Source organism: Fringilla coelebs, assembly GCF_963513975.1.
Source record: "Fringilla coelebs genome assembly, chromosome: 6".
Taxonomy (NCBI): Eukaryota; Metazoa; Chordata; class Aves; order Passeriformes; family Fringillidae; genus Fringilla; species Fringilla coelebs.
In genome coordinates, this window is record NC_140034.1 from 36,862,105 (window position 1) to 36,880,486 (window position 18,382).

The following is an 18,382-nucleotide window of genomic DNA, read 5'->3' on the forward strand; positions in this document are numbered from 1 at the left end:
ACACTCACCTGAGTTTCAGAAAGATATCTGCATGATTTTGGGTTTTATTTTTCTTCTCTGGTGAAGAATCAAGAGCTGTCTTCAAATGAGCATAGCAGACTTTGGAAAGTAAAGACTTGTCTCAGGCTGTGGTTCCTCTCTACCACATGGTGATCTTAGATTAACCAATCAAATGATTAGGCTTGTGCTTTATTTATGTTGGATTTCCCAGCTGGTGAACTTTTTTTCATGCATATACGTGTATATGCAGTAAATTGAAGGTGAGAAAACATTGGGTTTATTGAAAAAGTTTTTGAAATGCATGAATCTGGGATAGCAGCACAAATTCTTTCAAAATTTGTTATACTAATGGAAATTGTATTTGAAATGAAGACAAATGAGCTATGGATATTGAATTTACTCCAAATCTAGTGCAACAGAAAAAGATGTGATAAATGGGACAATTTCAAAGAACATCAAACTGTATTTTCCTATAATGTCAGCAAGGAATTTTTACTAGAAATAACATGCCAAGCTAAACATAATAGATAACCTGGGACTTCATGTGAAAAATACACATTTTCTATACTTTTGAATTTAAAAGTTTTATTACACCAGCAGTACTTAGCTTTTTAAAATCTCTTGGAAAGTACTGTTTCTAGCCATAATGTGAGTCAGGATCAGCTCTTCCAGGGCGGGTATAACTATCTAATCCATGGCTCTTTCCACTGACCTTTCATGGTATTTAGATGATCCAGCTCAGTATCCACATCCTGTTAATTTCAGCGGTTTTCACAGTATTTCTTGTTGTTATAAGATGGGATGCTGTGAGAATTAAAACATTGAAAACTGAGAGACAGGTTTTGTGGTCAAAAGGCAAGCTAAGTACTTTACACTGATATCCATGGGTAACCCATGGGAAATCACATGACTTTGTCAGTCCCTACCTGTCTAAAAGCAAGTTAGGATATATGTAACTACTATAGATTGCACAAGGTAATTTGTTGAAACTGCTTATTTTTCAGATGAAGATCAAAATAATTGCTTTAGGAAGAATTTGAATAAGACAAGTACAATGTAAACCTGTTTAATTACAACAAAGATACAAATCTAAAATAAAAAGATATAATGCTTCAGTCAGTATTGGTTGCCCTTAATTACTTAAAATTTAAATAAAATACAGCAGCTTGTCTTTGTTGAAGTAGTATTGGCAAACACAGAGCTCTGAATAATGTATCATAGCAAAACTAGAAGATAATTTTTAATTCAAAATGAAATACGAACGTCTAAAAGGCTGAAAAAATCTCTTCCTTCTTGCTATCATGATCTCTCTTCCTTCAGTCATTCCTTTATGCCTTGTCCTCCTCTTATCTTTTCCTTTCTTTAGTCTCCCATGCTCACCTCTGATGACCTCAGCCCCCTTAGGGGTGCTGTGTCCTTACCCCAGCTGCTTTTCCAGGCTCTCACACCTTCATTCAATTTGCATCCTGGGTTCAAACCTCCGGTGCTGAAATGGCTGTTTACTTGTTGGTGCTCATCAAGGGCTCCCCTCTTTGTGATCTCTGTTGCTGAGTCATCTGGTCCCTCTCGGCATTGCCTCTCCTCTGTCCCAAGCTTCCCTGGTTATCATTATGACAACCCCATTTGGTGTGACACATGTGTTTGCTACTTCTCCCAACTGCTCATCTTACAGCTGAGGTTTCAGGCACCTTCAAGAGCTGCAAATAGAGTACCTACCCCTGCCATCCAAAGTCTTTGATGACACCAAATTTCAAGAAGCCTGCTTCTCTCTTCCCATTGCTGCCTTTAGCTATACCCCATTGCTTCCCTTGATGTTCTCTTGTTTGCTGGTTTAACAATGTTTACTGAGAGTAAACCCCATTTACTCTCAGTGTGCCACTGAGGTGTTCTCTGCTGCACCTGCCAGGGTGTTTGTTCCACCTCCCAGGAGAACACCTGCAGAAGATCCTTGTCATTTCTCCTTCCAGGCCAGCAGGGAAGTTTTGTGTGGCTTTGTCTGCTGGCATTGTTTTGTTCTGGTTCAGCATTTAATGGGGTATGTTTCCTATGCTCTGACTCTGGCCTGTACTGAAGCATTACAGGAATGTAGGTAACAGTTGCAGATGTGGGCATTTAAAAACGCTTTTTGGTTTTACAGGTTGGGAGTGTCCCTTTGTACAGGAAAGAGGAGTGACTTCATGGAATTATCCCTTTGAGAAAGAAAACTAACTAGGGAGGAGGAAGCACTGCAAAAATCTAGGCTCATGCTGTATCATGATGTTAATACCAGCAAGCAGTTAACTTGATTTTTCCTAAATGTTTTAATAGATAGAGCTCTTGGTTTATGTGGTAATAGGAGCTACAAACACTAACATGATGACCTCCTTAGTTGTAATTAATATGTTTTGAATCTTTTCTGTGTCTGTCTTTTCATTCTTACCTACTCATTATCTATAGTAAGTGAAGGGATTAGCATGCAATTGCAGCTGTGCCCCAGCCCTTCTGATTATCACAAAGGTGCATGAAGAACTGGGCAGCTCAGTGAGGTGACTCAGACCACAGGAACCTAAGGAAAGCAGCAGTGGGATCCTTTAACTCCTCACAAGGCAGGTGAGAACTTGGGTAGTCCTACTGGGTGAGTGCCACTGAAGAAATAGGAGCTAATGGGATGGTTGGCAGCAGCATTTTGTGCTGTTCTATAGTGCAAGGAGTGATCAAACAAGAGGTTATTGCAAACATTCTGAGTGAAGTGAACTAGTCATTCACGAGACTACAGATTGCACCATGTGAGGGATGGGAAATGTGTTTGCCACAGCAGATATAGGAGAATGTGGGTGGTAGAACAGGACTCCCATTTTAGAAACCCTGTGCCAAAACCTGCTCACATGTAAAGCTCTGCTGTGTATGTGCAATGTCCCACTGTCTTACTAGAGTGATAACACTGCAGAGGAGGCCATCAGGGCCTTATTTCCTCATGCCCTGGTGATGGTATGCTGGTCAGCAGTTAAAACGGCTGAGAGTTCTGTGTCATTCATGCTCCTGAAGCTTTGTACCTTTGAATTCCTCCTGAAAATATCTCCCTTGTAGGTTCCCACTGAAGCCCAGCACTCCTGCAGTCTTTACTTCCCCAGCACTCCTCCTACACCTCCAGCTCATGATATCAAAACTCTGTAATTTCATGTCTCATGTTTTTTTCTCCTTGGGTCCTGAGGTCTTCTTTGCACTCCCTCCAACCCACTATTGTTTATCTCCTTTTCTCCATGCAGCTGGACATCTCATCCAGATGTCACAGCCTGACCTCAGCTGCCCTAATGCTTGTAGTATTCATGCTTTTTCCAAATATGACCAAACCTCCATCATTCAAACCTGAAGCTTCTGGAGAAACAATTACTGTACAGAGGAGATATGAGACAATGGGGAAAGATTAAGAATGATTAGGTAAGATTAAGCTGGTAAGAAACGTGAGGAGGGAGAAAGGATAGAAGAAAAAACAAATTATAATAACTGAGAAAAAGTGAAAAACGACATTTTAGCTATGAGGTGTTAAGGTGTTAAGATGGAAAAAGAAAGAAAATACATACATTGCAATCCAAAAAGTCAATCATAAAAAAAATATGGCAGGGAATGGAAAGAGGAAAAGAAAGAGGAAATCAGGAACTAGAAGGTGGTAGACACAAACATTTAAAACTGAGATAAAGGTACTTATATCTTGTATTTTTTTCAGAGCAGTCTTAATAGGCTGATCCTTTAAAAAAAGGCAACTAAAAATCTCTAATCTAGAAAATTTCATGGCACTAAATCTTACTGCTGAGGTTCTGACCATGGTTCTGACCATCTGGGCTTACTTGATATGCACACTGTTAGTACTTCCTAGCTCCAGCTCTCTCTTTTTTCTGCCCTTAAACACTGTGAAAAGATGGTTCCTTGGCCCCTAGCAGTCTAACTTTTCCTGCCAACTACTGCTTATTGCAGCCTTCTCTCTCCCAGCTAATAATCTGTTTATTAATTTTCTCCCTTCCTATTTCTTTTCTTCTGCTGAGGAAAAGGAGCATCCTTAGAGACTGATAACTATCAGATAAGGAGCTGCAAGTTTCTACATATATTAATACGTACTTTTAAATCTTGTGCAAGTTGTTTCTTCAATTTTGCAATTTCTGCTCTTCAGCTGGATGACAGCCAGTTTTTAAAGCAACTCATGCTCCAAATTCCTCCTTGAGCTGGATTTCTCTTAACTTAATATCTACTTTGTTAATCAAGACTATAACTTGGTTTTGACATTTAACAGATTACATGATAGCCTAGAATTTGTTGAAGATTAAATGCTTTGGTCCCACATACAGAAAATAATTCAGAAAATCCTTCCCAGATGTTTAACAAACACCTTTTCTAGTCACTCATAATCTCTTGCCCATGATCTCTGCTGGAGCAGGAGCCGATGGCCTGTAACCCACGGCTGGGTTTGGGCACAGGGAGGAAGAACTGTGCTGGTCATATTGCACTTGTGCTGGTTTTCAGCTCATGGGGATATGGTAAACTTGCATGGAGCCTGCAGAAATGTGGAGAATGAACAGTGATTCAGAACCTTTGGGAACTGCTCGCATAGGACTGAAATCCTGGGAAACTTTCTCCAAGTACAGAAAAACGTCCCAAAGTGAGAGAACTGCAGGCACAGAGGACTTCCTCACTTTACAGGTAACCACTGGGGACTGTGCGTTTGTAACATGCGTAAAATCTGAGAGAGATAAAATAGAGTATAAATTTACACTTCAATTAGGCAGCTCAAAGACTGGTATGGTAAGTTTTGGGCTTTATCCAGTGCATCAGTAACTGTAACATGAAAGAAACCTATACAGGTATTTAATTGCGAGTGCAATGATGTACAAAGTCATTCATGATGGCAGCTCCCTACCGGGAAAGGAATACCTCTCAGTATCAGTGGTTTGTTCTAGATATGTGCTAGATGCATACAAATGCTGATGCATCTCTACAATGGATACAAGGTGCCACATTTTCTTAGTTATCAGCTTAACAAGAATACATTCTAGTACTTTTAAACTTTTTAGTTTAAAATTTATTTCCCAGAAGATTAATTTTTACCTTTTGCAGGGGTAAGATAACAAACAGCAGTAATGCCCCTGTCTCCCGTGAGTTTTCTCTTCTGCTCCAAATCTCCTTCCTTCACTAACTGCACAAGTGATGGCCTAAGACACTATTCCTCTCCTGCAGGAAGAGCATGTAGCTGAGCCAGAACTCCCATCTGACTCTGCTCTCCAGTGCTGGTTTTTTGTATAGAAGTATTTGTATGTCTGAGAGTACTGAGGTGGTCAAAGCCAGACCAGGTTGTGCTTCTACCTTGTTAGAATAATCTCAGGCTCATTTTGCCTGGCCTGTACGAGGCAAGACAAGCATATATTTTTGCAAGACATTTAGGAGGACACTGGCTGTGTGTGGTTTTGGTCGAGTCCAAGACTGTGATTAAAAGGAATTGCAAAGCTATATTTGAACTTGGTGAAAATTTTGTCATGTAGATCCATTTCTCCACAGCTTGTCTCTGCAGTTAGATGTAATACAGGTTCCTTTGCCAAGTGAGTGATGCTGCTGCAAACTGCCTTGCAGGGTGAGTAAGAAACCTAAGCAGTGGAGGAAGTACAAGGTTGTGCTGGTTTTGGCACAGTGTGTGGTAAACAGATAAGACTGTGATATCACTACGCTAAAGGAGTAGTGTGCAATTTGCTGCCAGGGCAACTACATTTAGATCTTTGAAACAGGTGGGTTATTTTCCTTCATCTATCCTTAAATTACTGAAATATGCAATGTAAAAATATAAAATATTTCTGCTTGAAGCATCTGCTTTTCATTCTCCAAGTTGAAAACCATCCAGCTTTGTGCGTTCAGATTTTAAATGAGATGGCACTAGTTCAGTTGTTAATGAGAACCTTGCAGTTTTCTTTCTTTGTGTTGCTCCCTGTGGAGTGACTCAGATGGGAGCAAAGCACCTTGATTTAGCTGAAGGCCGTCCAGATCATTACAGATAGCCAAGTGTGCCTGTAATGGGGAATTCACTCTGCAGACATGGAAGTCTGTACGTAGAATCCATCTTTCATCTCCACAGGCTTCCTTGAGGACAGAGAATCTCAGCTTTCTTAAGGTTCACCAACTTTAGAGGGATTTCTATCACTTATCCTCAGTAATGCTAATGGTTCTCTGAACTAACCGGCCTTGGAAAAGTTGTTATGCTCTAATGAGAAGTATCCTGGTATTTTTAGTATCCCATGGCAGGTTTCCCAAGGTCAACCAGGTCTTCTTTTCTGACTACATTTAAAGAAAAAAACCCCAAAACCAAAAAACAAAACCAACCAAAAAGAAAACCCCCAAAAAAACCCAAAACAAAACAACAAAACAAGAACAACAAAAACCCCAAAACAAACAAACAAAAACAACAAACACCCCCCCTTCCCCCCCGAATGACTGTTGTTCTCTAAATTAAGCTGCAAAAGGAGTTCTCCAGGATGCAGCTCTGAGTGTCTGTGACCTGAGGCCAAAAGATGCTCTTGTGCTTCCAGTGTGGGCAGAGCTACTTTTCATGCTGGGAATGCAGATGCTATGACAAAGCCTACTGTTACTGGAGCTTCTAGTTTGTTATTCATTTGTTTTTCTGTCTTGAAGATGATAATTTCCATTGGGTAAGCCTGGAGATGTTCAGCTGCTCTTTTGTTCATGTTCTTTGGTCGAACAAATCTCTGTAAAATAAAACTGATAAAACTTAACCACTAGATCCTATGTTCCATTCATCTTGGGATGAGTTTCCCACAGTTGTCATTTAAAGTTCAACTGCCTTTCTCTAGAAAATGCATAAAAGTATAACTCTAACCTGCTTTGCACAGCCATTACATATTTCCTTGTGCCTTTTTTGCTATATTTAAGGTACTGCTGGGTGCAGCAGTGGTCCTGGGTCATGCCTAGAGCCATAGGCATTGACTTCAAGACCTCTGCTACCCCCTGGAAGTATCCTTCTCCCCTGCTGTCCTGTCACACCCCGGTGCTGCTGCTCCCAGCTCTATTACAGCTCACCTCTGCAAAACGAAGCCCCAGCCCTGCACCCACACCACGGCCTCTCTCCCCTGGGAAAAGGGAACGGGAGCAGCCCAGGAGGAGCTGGGAGCTGCATGCCCATGCAGTGATCTGGGGATGGCCATCTCCAGGCTCTGCCCCTTCGCAGGCACTGAGCTCAGGTCTCCCTGCCTGTGGGCAGACATCCTCCCAAGTGCACGGGGTTGTGCCAGCACGCAGGGAGTCACTTAAGTGACCCCTTATTAGTTACGTTATAAGTGACGCCAGTTATTGAGATGCACAGACCTTTCTCAGGGTCTGGTTCCCCCCTGCAGGAGGTGTCCCTGCTCAGGGCAGGGAAGAAGTGGGTTTGAAGGAGCAGGCCTCGGTGGCAGCACCCTTCACACACAGAAAAGGGTTGCAGCAGTGCAGGACCTGTGGGGCAGGCGCAGGCTGGGAGAGGTTCCCAGCCAGAGGAAGGTGCCACATTCCTTTTGGCTGGGGTGCTTGTGCTGCAAGGTCCTTCCCTGGAGCAGTCTACCCTTGGTACTCCACTGCCTCGGCAGTGGGAGGGAGTCCTTTACTTAGAGAGATGAGATGGGTGGGGCCTCAGGTAATTTTATAAAATAACAAGGCATTGACTCCCACATCCTGCAAACATGTCTTGGGAAGTGCTGCCAGTGGAGGTACCAGAAGTAGATACTGGAAACATGTCTCTAGAGCCACTGCCCACAGAGGTGCCAGGAGTAAATCCTGAAAACATGTCTCTAGAACCGCTGCCCACGGAGGTGCCAGGAGGAGAGCCTGAAAATATTTCTCTGGAATTGCTGCCCGTGGAAGTGTCAGGAGCAGATCCTGAAAACATGTCTAAAGGGCCCCTGCCAACGGAGGAGCCAGGATTATATCCTGAAAACATGGCTAAAGGATTCCTGCCGGTGGAGGAGCCAGGACTGTGTCCTGAAAACATGTCTAAAGGATTCTTGACCATGGAGGAGCCAGGACTGCGTCCTGAAAACATGTCTAAAGGATTCTTGACCATGGAGGAGCCAGGACTATATCCTGAAAACACATTTAAAGGCTTCCAGCCTCTGGAGGAGCCAGGACTATATCCTGAAATCATGGCTAAAGGATTACTGCCCATGGAGGAGTCAGAAGTATATTCTGCAAATATGTCTCAAGAATTGCAGCCCATGGAGTTGCCAGAAGAACTCCTTTACATGAAAGGGAAGACCATGATACCATCAAATGCACTAGAGGTAAGAAAAGAGCTTTAAAGTTTCACTTAACATCCTCTGCATTTGACAGAAAACAAAATCCTGCTTTGTGAGTGTGTTTGTATTCAAGCTAGTGTGCAAATTTGCTGTCTGATGAGACTATACAGCAGTTCCTCTGCCTGAAGGAGTTTGAGGTGAAATTTTCTCTTCAACGCTGTCAGTGGAAAAACTCCTTCTGACTCCACTAGGGCCAACGATCTCATCTTTCTAGACAAAATGAGAGAAGTCAGAGTAGTATAGGGACAGAAAAAGATGAGAAAGGGGAAAAAATGAACAGGGGGAGAAACTTTCTTCAGGGGATGGAATTGTCAGCTTTTTTTCTTCTGAATTTCACTTACACATTCCCTTTTTTGTTCTGAATTTTTTCATTTTGCTTTGCATTCTCTGTGTTCTTTCAGGATTTGCATTTAGTTTTAAATGTAGTATATTATGCATTGTTCCATGGGCTCCCTGACTGGATGAAGGCACATCACTTCAGGATGAGCTTTGGACATAGAGGCAGAATATCTGCAACTTTTTTTGTAGAAATTGTCCTTTAATGGTGCTCTATGAAGTGCTTCAAAAGGGGGCACCCTACACTCTAGAAGTATTTTAGAACTTCTCTTTCCTGAAAAAGATTGAAACATTAGATTTAAAATTTTGCAACTGCAGTGTTTCCCATTCTGCATTCAAAATCACAGAAGACATTCTGGGGTATTTTAAACTGAGGTATAATATTGGTAAGAGCAGACTGCCAAAAGATCACATTCAAAACAAAAAGCAAAACCTTTTTTACTGGATAGAGATACCTTCTAGGTACCTTATCTGCCTTCATTTTCTCATTGAAAGGGTACCCCTGACATGGATGTGGTGCCAGTGTGCACCAGAACATGTGGTGGTTTGTTCATTAATCTGAGTGCGGTAACACAGCTGGGTGTAACCAACAGCCCTTCTAATCGAGGTTTCATCATAAATTGTTGCAAGTAGAAATTAATTATCTATCCTGATAATGCTGCTGCTGTTGTTTTAACATTATCATTGATTGTTTCTTTCTTCCTTTCTTCAGGATGGAAACTCAGGCCTTGGCTCCTTGGGAGATGGTGAATGGCAAAGAAGGAAAGATGATGGTACTGGGTCAGACCAAGGTGATTTCAAGGTATTAACAAGAGAATTTAGAACCAAAGAGTGCTAAGGGTTTTGTTTTTTTCAAAAGGGGAGAAGGCTCAGGTAGATAAAGAATGATGGCAGCAGCTTGAGTGTTACAAAGGAAATGCTCCTATTGCTTGAATCATTTTATTCCTCTTATGCTTATAATTTTCATAGAACATAGAGTGGTTTGGGTTGGAAAGCACCTTTAAAGGTCACCTTGTTCCAAATTCCTGCAATGAGCAGAGACACATTCAAGGGGACCAAGTGGCTCAGTTTCCATAACTGCTTGTTTTATTCCTCTGTTACATTTTCTTTGGAACAGGCTTAATATTTAGTATTTTAACGTCTCGCTTACTTGTACAAGAAATCCACTGGTGAGCTTTCTGTTCCACAATACTTTTTGTAACTGAAAGGGTCAAAAGTAACAGTGAGACATTGTAGCTCTGCAGTGGCTTTGGCAGCATGATCTCCATCCTTGCAATTTATGAGGGAGTCCTGGATTATTGAACCCTGATCTTTCATGACTTCTGTTCTCCATCAGAAAAGAAACTGTAGTGGGATTGTGTAAAAGGAGTAATGCTTGAGTGTGCTAGGGCTATTTCTGGGGCATAAGTGTCAAAGATTTTTTTTGTTAGAAATTACTGGTTTTAATGGGAGTTTTCATTCTGCTACAGTGTGGTGAGTCTGGGCATTGTTTCCTATCTGTCAATGGAGAAGTTTGAGTGATTCATATAACAATTTTGTCCCATGAACTGTTTGCTTCTGAGGCAGATAATTCTGTGGAAATTTATGCTATAGTCCGTGCAGGCAAATTCTACTGAGGCAAAATGAAGCTGAAAAGGAGCTTTGTCTGAAAGTTGAAATCATACTGTGAACAGGCAGACAGGTGAGCTTTGTGATAAGCTGTGCAGTTCTGCTGCAGTTTGGATGCTCACAAATTAAAGAAATTCTTATTCATTTTCACAGTATTTTTTGTTTTCTCACATGCACTCTTCAAAATTTAGCTATTGTGTTTTCCCAGTATTAGGAGTATTACTAAAAAAAATAGTGGTGTTAAAAGATTATACCGTATTTTCACAGAATATATTATATAATAAGTCTAGGGTCTTTGTGGCATTTCATCTGGCAAATATTTAAGTGACAATGTCTGGTATCTCTGGCCTGGGAAGATACTAATATTCTGGACCATGTCTAGGATGAAGAATTCTATAGATAGTAAAAACAGGCGGAAAAAATTGTTGATCAATTTTTGGTATAATATCTGTTCCTTACAAGGGTCAGGAACTTTAAAGCACAATGAGAAAAAGAAAAAAGATTTGAGCTCCTGGGTTATAATTACTTAGGATAATGATACGTATGACAAGTAACTCCTTGTCTCCATTTCTTAATCCCACACAGTGATGTGTTTGTTTTTCCCTTGTGTGCTCAGGATACAGACTTAAATCAAAGACATTTACGGGGACAGATGTGACAGTAGCAGACCAAAAGAATCATCTGATATATCCATAACCTTCTTCTAGACCACTCTATTGGTCCTGTCTCACACTGAAGGATTACTTTTTACATTATAAAGTTACAAAATTCATGACAGTGCATCGGTGATGGCCTGAGTTGTTTTTGCATGTAGTTACAGAGGCACTGTTTTTGTCTGCGGTCAGAATTCCACACTCCAGCCTATGCACTTGCATGATCATTATTTTGCTACACCAACAGTCATTCTTTCCTGTAAAGGATGCATAGATCTTTTTCTCTCTCCTATTTTTTTTCTCAAATATTAATTTTTCACCACTGAAACTACCAGAAGACTTAAATATGAGGGTTTCTGCCTGCTCAGAGGGATTGTCTGTTAGAAACCTCTGACAGCATTTGCCAGCAACTGCATGTGTCTTTACACCAACGTGCTGATTTTTATCTGCATTAAGAAATCTGTATTATTTGGGCCTTGGCTGGTACTTAGGCCCATGCTAAAGTAACAGGCAGAGGCAGCTCTGGTATTTCAGACATCAGTGTTTGTACCAAAATATCTGAGGATTGCAGCAGGTCTCATGTAATAATGTGTGCGAGGGAAGGGGAGGGGAACAATTGGATGCATAGTTTTAAATTCACCCTGAGCCATGTTTTAATAAGGCTACGATGCATCATATCTCAGGTCAAGTCATACCTCATTTCCCTGCCAGAGATGGGCTCCTTGCTCCTTCAGGGCTGTGCAGCTGGGACAGCTGCAGCCCTTAAACAGAAGAGGGACAGGTTAAGCTCTCCCCTTGTGCAAAGCAGGAGCTCTGGTTCCTGCTGGGTGTTGGAAGTTTGGAAGCAGCTCTTGAGATGATGGGAAGGGTGGGGAGCTGCCATACTGCAGAGCAAGATGTGACATCTGCCTCTGGTGCAGGCTGGGCTCAGTAATGTGAACAGGAGCTGAGGCAGGCAGGAGGGCTGGGACCAGGCTCCTTGGCATGGGCTCCTGCACTGCCGCAGGGGCCAGAGCCCGCTGTCAGGAGCTGCTCCAGCCCCAGGCTCAGCATCCCCTGGAAAGGCAGGAGTCTGTTCCTGAGCCACCCCCAGCCCCACAGTGCTTGCAGCAGCATGGCCCAGCAGCAGCTCTGCTCAGCTGCAGGAGCTGCTCTGAGCCCACATGCCTCCTCTGCCACCCTAAGTGGGGTTGGTGTGGGGTTGCCTAAAATACAGACTGCTGAAATGACACGTTCCAGCACACCTCCCACTTCAAAAATGAACCTCCCAGAATCAAATGGGGCCACTTCCCATCAGCTCAAAACTTTGAAATATGGTTTGTCTAATCCATATTTGACAATATGCAAAAGTGCAAAACATCTGTACCTGAGACAGCCCTATAAAAGCCCTTGAGAATCAGTAGTCAGAAAGAGAGATTTTCAGAGTGTGATGCCTATCCTGTGATAATGTCTACCTTAGGGTGAGAATCCAGAAATGTTCAACAGCTGCTAGACATAAACACTAAAGAATCTCAACCCTCAGATGGTTCATGCTCAGCCTAGTTTCTTTCTGTCATATTTGTTCTACTTCGGGAGAGCAGAGCACTATAAAAAGGCACTGTTTTTTTTTTTTTTTTAATGGATGGACTATCTTATTGCTCTGGATACAGTTTTACATATGGAAATAATTTTGAACATTCAGTTGAACAGTTGAAGTTTTCCAACAGACCTAGTTTTCAAAATCTGAAGGAGTCTGTCTGATTCTTAAACATCTGCAAACACTAAAAGGTGAAGGTAATATTAACAGGGCTATGCAACCAGCCTGAGTTATCAATCAAATAAAACATCTCTGCAGATTTATATAATAAGGAACAGACATAATAAATAATGCTTTTATTTATTAAATATAATTATACATCTCTGCATTTATGGGATCACTGTGCAGTGAGAGTATCCATCTTGTGTTGATCAGTATTTAAAGCTTTTGTTTTTGGAAATGTCTTTCAAGCGCAGTATAATGTGCATAGTCTCATTCCTCCAAAGTTTTCTGAGTACCATGATTGATATATGAATGAGGAAGCAATCATCTGAAGGATACAATTCTTATGACCTTGCACATACCTGTCATGCTCCTGTGGATGTGGAAAAATTTTCCCTGCTGAACCAGGGTTACTGTGGCTATTTGCCTGAAAGGGACTTTTCCATCTTGGTGCTGGCATTTTAAATTCATTGGTATCCAGCCAAGACTTCTGCTACTGCAGATGAAAAGGTGGTCTGATCAGAAGAAGAAGAAATGTTACTAATAAAACCCACGAAACACACAGCTGGTGGAAAGCACTGCTGTGGCAGCAGTGATCATCAGCATCACCTGCATGCCCATGCACAGCCCTGTAGCCCTCAGCTGGGGTGCCCTCCCCAGCCTGGAGGAGGTGAAGGAGGTAAGCAATTAGAGCATCTTTTCCATCGTGGAGCCTGATTTTGTCAAGAATGAGGAAGAACTTCAGAGAGGTGGCCAAGAGCAGCAGGTCTGGGCAGCCTGCCACGGGGGATCCCAGCACATCCCACAGCATCCCACGGCTGCAGCAAGCGGGGGCAGGGGTTGGTGAGTGATGTTCACAGCCTGAAGCATCCTGACTGCAACTGTAAAAAGCTCACACACACTCTTTAAGGAGACCTGACTCTCAGACAGCTCAAGATAGACTTTTGCACACCACCAGCTCTAGATGCACCATCAGCAGGGAATGATTTGGGATGATTTGGTCTCTGCCTACCATCTAGTTAAATTAGCACTTGGAGATGAAGAAAGGAGTGCCCTGCAACATCCTGGGAGTGATTTCATCTCAGCAGAATGCTTCTCTGGGCCAGGAATGCAGGAATACCTTAGACAAGGCAAGGAATTGATCTTTGCCAGGAAAGGCTGCTGAGCTAGTAGATGACATGGAAACTTTACTGGGTGATTGCAGGAAAAACGTGCGGATAGAGAGGAGGTTTTTTCATGGGTTCCATGGATGACACACATTTTTTCAGGTTGGTGTGTAGAAATGGCTTTTTCAGCCATTGTAAAAGTAAATTGATTGTGCTAGAGGTATTTTTAAATCTTGTCTGACCTTTGCAGAATGGTTTGTGGAATAGTATGCAGTGCAGTTGCACTGGAATAGGTAATAGTACCAGCACACTGTCTCACATGGTTTTCTTTGCTTCCTCATCACAGTTTTGCACCTAGCATGAGAAAGACCACCTACACCTGAGACCAGGGGGAACACATTCCACATTTCATGTAGAAAATCAGCAGCTAAGTATCTGGTTGGAAGATACCAGCTTATTGATAACAATGCAGTTTTTACACACACAAACTGAATGTGAATTTCAGGATTTCTGCATTATTCTTCTGTTAGTTTATAACTGCTTTGGAATAAATACCAGTCTAAAAAGAGCATTGGAATTGTGTGACTGGGGTAGTCTCTAAGAACTGAAAGGCTGAATGTTCATACTATTGATATCACAAGCTGGAAAGATTTAGCTAGCAGTTGTCCATGCTGTCCAAGTCTGTTAGATGAAGAAGCCTAAAGGCTGAAGAAAGAAAGCTACCGACAGAAAAGCAAGTTAAAAAAAAAAAGAGGTAGAGAAGTAGAATCACCATCACCCTCTGGTCTCATGGACTCTTGCCTCATTAAGGAGTGCTGCCATTTTAGAGCTCCACAGCCACTTGTGACAGGATGTATTACACAGCTAAACTACTGGAGTAATTTACAGCAGAGCTTCTTGAGGTGGATACATGCCACACATACCTACATCTGAATATAAGCACGACTTTAAAGAGGGCTGCAGGGGCACAAATGTTCCAGGAATGCAGACAGCCTGCATCACCAGAATGCTCATGACAGAGAAATTTCTGGTTTCAAATTCTTACTCCTCAGCTGGGAGAAAGTGGGCATCATTCAGATGACAGAGGAATTCCTTACTTATACCAACGTAGTAACTTAGTGCCAAGAATCATACCATATTGCTCTTTTTTATGGGAACAGCAATAAAATTGGAAGAAGAGACTATGAGGTCTGTTTTACATTAGATGGAGCTGCTGTTTGGAGAATCCCAGTAAAACTTCATTTCCCTGGGACTTCAGAGAAACTAGCAGTGTACAGCCTACTCATGCACTGGCACCTCAGAGTGCTGTACTGCATTCATACTGCATGTTACACACACGTGAGCACAAGCTGGGAAACACCAAATTGAAGACAACCTGAAAAGTTGACAGCGTGCTCTGGTGGAAACCTCTCTGTATACAGAACCTCATTAAAAAGCAGCAGCTCTTTTTTTTTTTTTTTTTTTTTGGTAAAGATAGCATAGTAGGTGTTAAGTAAACAGAATAACAGAACCTCTGTCTTTTGTTTTATACATGCATGACTGCTATTTTCTTTGTCTCTATAACTAGACCCTGGTACATCATGTTGTAGTTGTCCCCGCTGCTATTTAAATACATTTCTTTTGTTTAAGATGTTACTGGAATTAATTAAAATAGCAAATCCTCCTGGGAGCAGAAGAACTGGCAAGGCCTGATCCCCGTGTGAATTGTAGCCTTCCTGCTGTCTTTGCTACCGCCACCGGCAGGTGCCGGGGCTGTCAGGACGACTGACGCCTGGCTCCTGCCTTTCCTCCAGTGACTGCCTGGTGGCATCTGCCTCTCCCCTGGTGCAAGCACCACTCCTGATTACTGCAGCTTCTGTTAAGCCAGTGATTTTTTTTTTTTTTTTTTTTTTTTTTTTTTGTTGGGGAGAGGGGGTCAGTAAAATTTCACTAAATCCTTTTGTGAATCCTGTGTCTCTGAGAATTGATTTCCCCGTGCCAGATAGGGAAGATCTGGCTAACATGTTAGAAAGTCATTGCATGGGAACCAGGAAGAAGGTGATCAGATGGCAGAAACCATCTAATATTCTTTAAAAGATAAAACCCAACCCAAGTTTTCTCCTATTTAAGAATCACAAATTGCTTTGCAATAATGAATTCATTAGTTCTCACTCAAGCAGTGCTACTTGTCAGTGGAAGTGTTGCTGGAGCTGATCCAGGAGCTGGCACCACCTTACACAATCTTTGGAGATAAATGCCTGCTACAATTTCCCCCATGTTTATGCAGAACCTAAGGAACAATGAGTTTCTGCCTTCTAGGGCATATGCTGAGGTGCCTAAGCTCATTCCTAAAATGTGAGTGTGGTGATCTACTTTGCTCATTACTCAGCTGAGAAGAAGGGTAAATTAACAGGGTGTAGAACTGTATTAACATGGGCTATACTGCTTCTAAAATCTGAACCAGTGTCCTTGCATGGGGTAGCTCTGAGGACATATCCTTCCACCAGTTATCTGCAAATTTTGCAGATTCTGTAAGGATTTTTCTCTTTTGAGAACAATTAAAATAGAAGGCAAATAGATTTTGTTGGTTTAATTTCAAGAAGAAGCACTAAAAAAAGAAAAAAACCATTGATTTCTTGAGACACATATGAGAGGGGAGCAATGGTTTTTAAGAAATCCATAAAAAGATTTTAACATAGCATGATATGTTAGAGAAGGGAGGATTCTAATCACTTATTGGAAAAGTAATTTGTTGTGACGAAAGAGGCATAATTATCTTTCCATCTATAAATAAGACCCTTTTGCTCTGTTCTCTTGAGGAAAAAACAATTTGTTTAAGTGAGTTTCTTCCAGTTTCTGTCTTAACATCTATTTTGTCTGGTTGTTTATAAGGGTTATAGGAAGTCTCTGAAGTGCTATAGAAATAGAAGGATGCTCCTAAATGAGAGGAAACCTGTTTATAAAAATAGCAATTGTCAAAAAGAATGATTTGTGGGGCTCTGCTGTAACCACTTATGCAGGTGGAAATGTTTCTAGGAGTGTGAGGAAATAACCATGTGTCACAGACACAGGAAATGCTGATTTATTTATTGCCTTGGTTAAAATAACCTTTTGCAGATAGCTCTGAGCCAGAGACAGGTTTATAGAATGAGCCAGCAGGAAATCATGTTCCTCAGAAGAAGGAACTCACATTTATCTTCCAATAATAAATAGGAAGAGGTCCCTGCAGCCACAAAACCTGGAGAGACTTGTTTTATAGAAGATTAAGGCTGAGATATTTAAAAGCAACAAAGCAAATATAGCACTTTCAGTCTTCACTTCAGGCTTTTTTGAAGGAAGGTAGTATGGTTTATTTTTCTCCAAAGGCAACCCATATCTAAATCTTTGGATCCTAAATCCTCTGGAAACACTTTGCAGCCACTGGCTTATCTCATAATTGTGATTTACAAAAGCTCACATTACTATTACTCTTTTTCTTGTACAATTGTAAATTGAAGTAAATCAATGTTTCTGAAGCAGAAAAACACCTGTTAAAAAGTGGTACTTTGGGTTTATCCTATGGGAGTCCACAACAACAGATATTCTCCACAGCATTTTTTTTTCAATGCTATGGGACCATATGGGTGGTTACTAGGGGGATTGACTGTAACTCTGACTAAGACTGATGGCATTTTGACAACTTCATCATTGTGCCCACCAGTGCATTTAATCTGTTCAAGAGACTTACTGTGGTTATGTTGTAGACTGGACTCAGCATTTTCAGAGTGAAAGGTTTTGCCAGCATCTCACAGGCTGTGTAAATTGTCAGGGATTTATTCCTTTTTGGAATTCAGAGTGTTTTCTGTTCTGATGAGCAATCTGGAACCTCAGAGTAGCAAAGCAAAAAGACAGTGAAATATATAAAATGTTAAGACATTTTTAACAGCAGAAGCTTCATTCTGCAAAATAGGGAGATAATTGACCCAAGCTTTACTAACTGTATTTGTTCTTTGTGGCACCCAGTTAGTTTGCACATTTGAAATTCTTTCCCATCAAGGGCTCATCCAGACCCCCTTTTTACTGTTCCTCTCTAGATAGAATCCTCTCCTTGCTACCTGTTGACCGTGAGGATCATCCGGATGAGAAATCTCCAGCGAGTGGATGCCTGTAAGTATCTCCATTCTTAGTGGTAACTCAGGAAACAGGCAAATTATATCTTTTATAATTTTGTAACAACCTTTTCTTAGTGTTTCTGAAATAGCCCTGTGTTTATGTAAACCAATTGTTACAAACCAGGGCTGGTTTCAAGACTTGAATGTGTTTTTGGGAATAAGTGCTTTCTGTCAAAGAAAGGAGAGTTTCTGACAGAGGTAGATGAAAGACTCCATTCCATGTTTTCAAAAATAAGGGTAATTCTGCTAATGGGATGTAGCACCTTGGGAAATGTGGCTGGGAGGAGCAAACCTTTTCAACATCCTCAGTCTTGGTTCTGGTAAAGAGGAATTGAACAGGAAAAAGCTTTTTACAATCATTATGAGCAGGTTAATGCTATCATTAATTACCCTGAGGACAGTTAAAAAAACATACTGACTGAGGGCTGGGTGCTTGGTCCTTTCTACGGCTTCTGCAGCAGACTTGCAGTTGAGGAAGAGTGTGAGTCACATGGCAGGAAAGTGGTGGGAA

At 41.5% G+C, this 18,382-nt stretch overlaps 1 protein-coding gene across 1 annotated transcript in view; it reads left to right on the forward strand.

Moving 5' to 3' along the window:
- Positions 1–7,688: 7,688 nt before the first annotated feature.
- The window catches only part of LOC311155479 (cytosolic phospholipase A2 epsilon-like), a gene marked incomplete at both ends in the record, with an annotated part of 31,275 nt that continues 20,581 nt past the window's right edge, over positions 7,689–18,382 (forward strand). The window contains 3 exons of the mRNA XM_084208704.1: positions 7,689–8,285; positions 9,349–9,438; positions 17,794–17,866. Of these exons, the coding sequence (XP_084064830.1) occupies positions 7,689–8,285; positions 9,349–9,438; positions 17,794–17,866 (760 nt within the window). The remainder of the gene's footprint in view (positions 8,286–9,348; positions 9,439–17,793; positions 17,867–18,382) is intronic.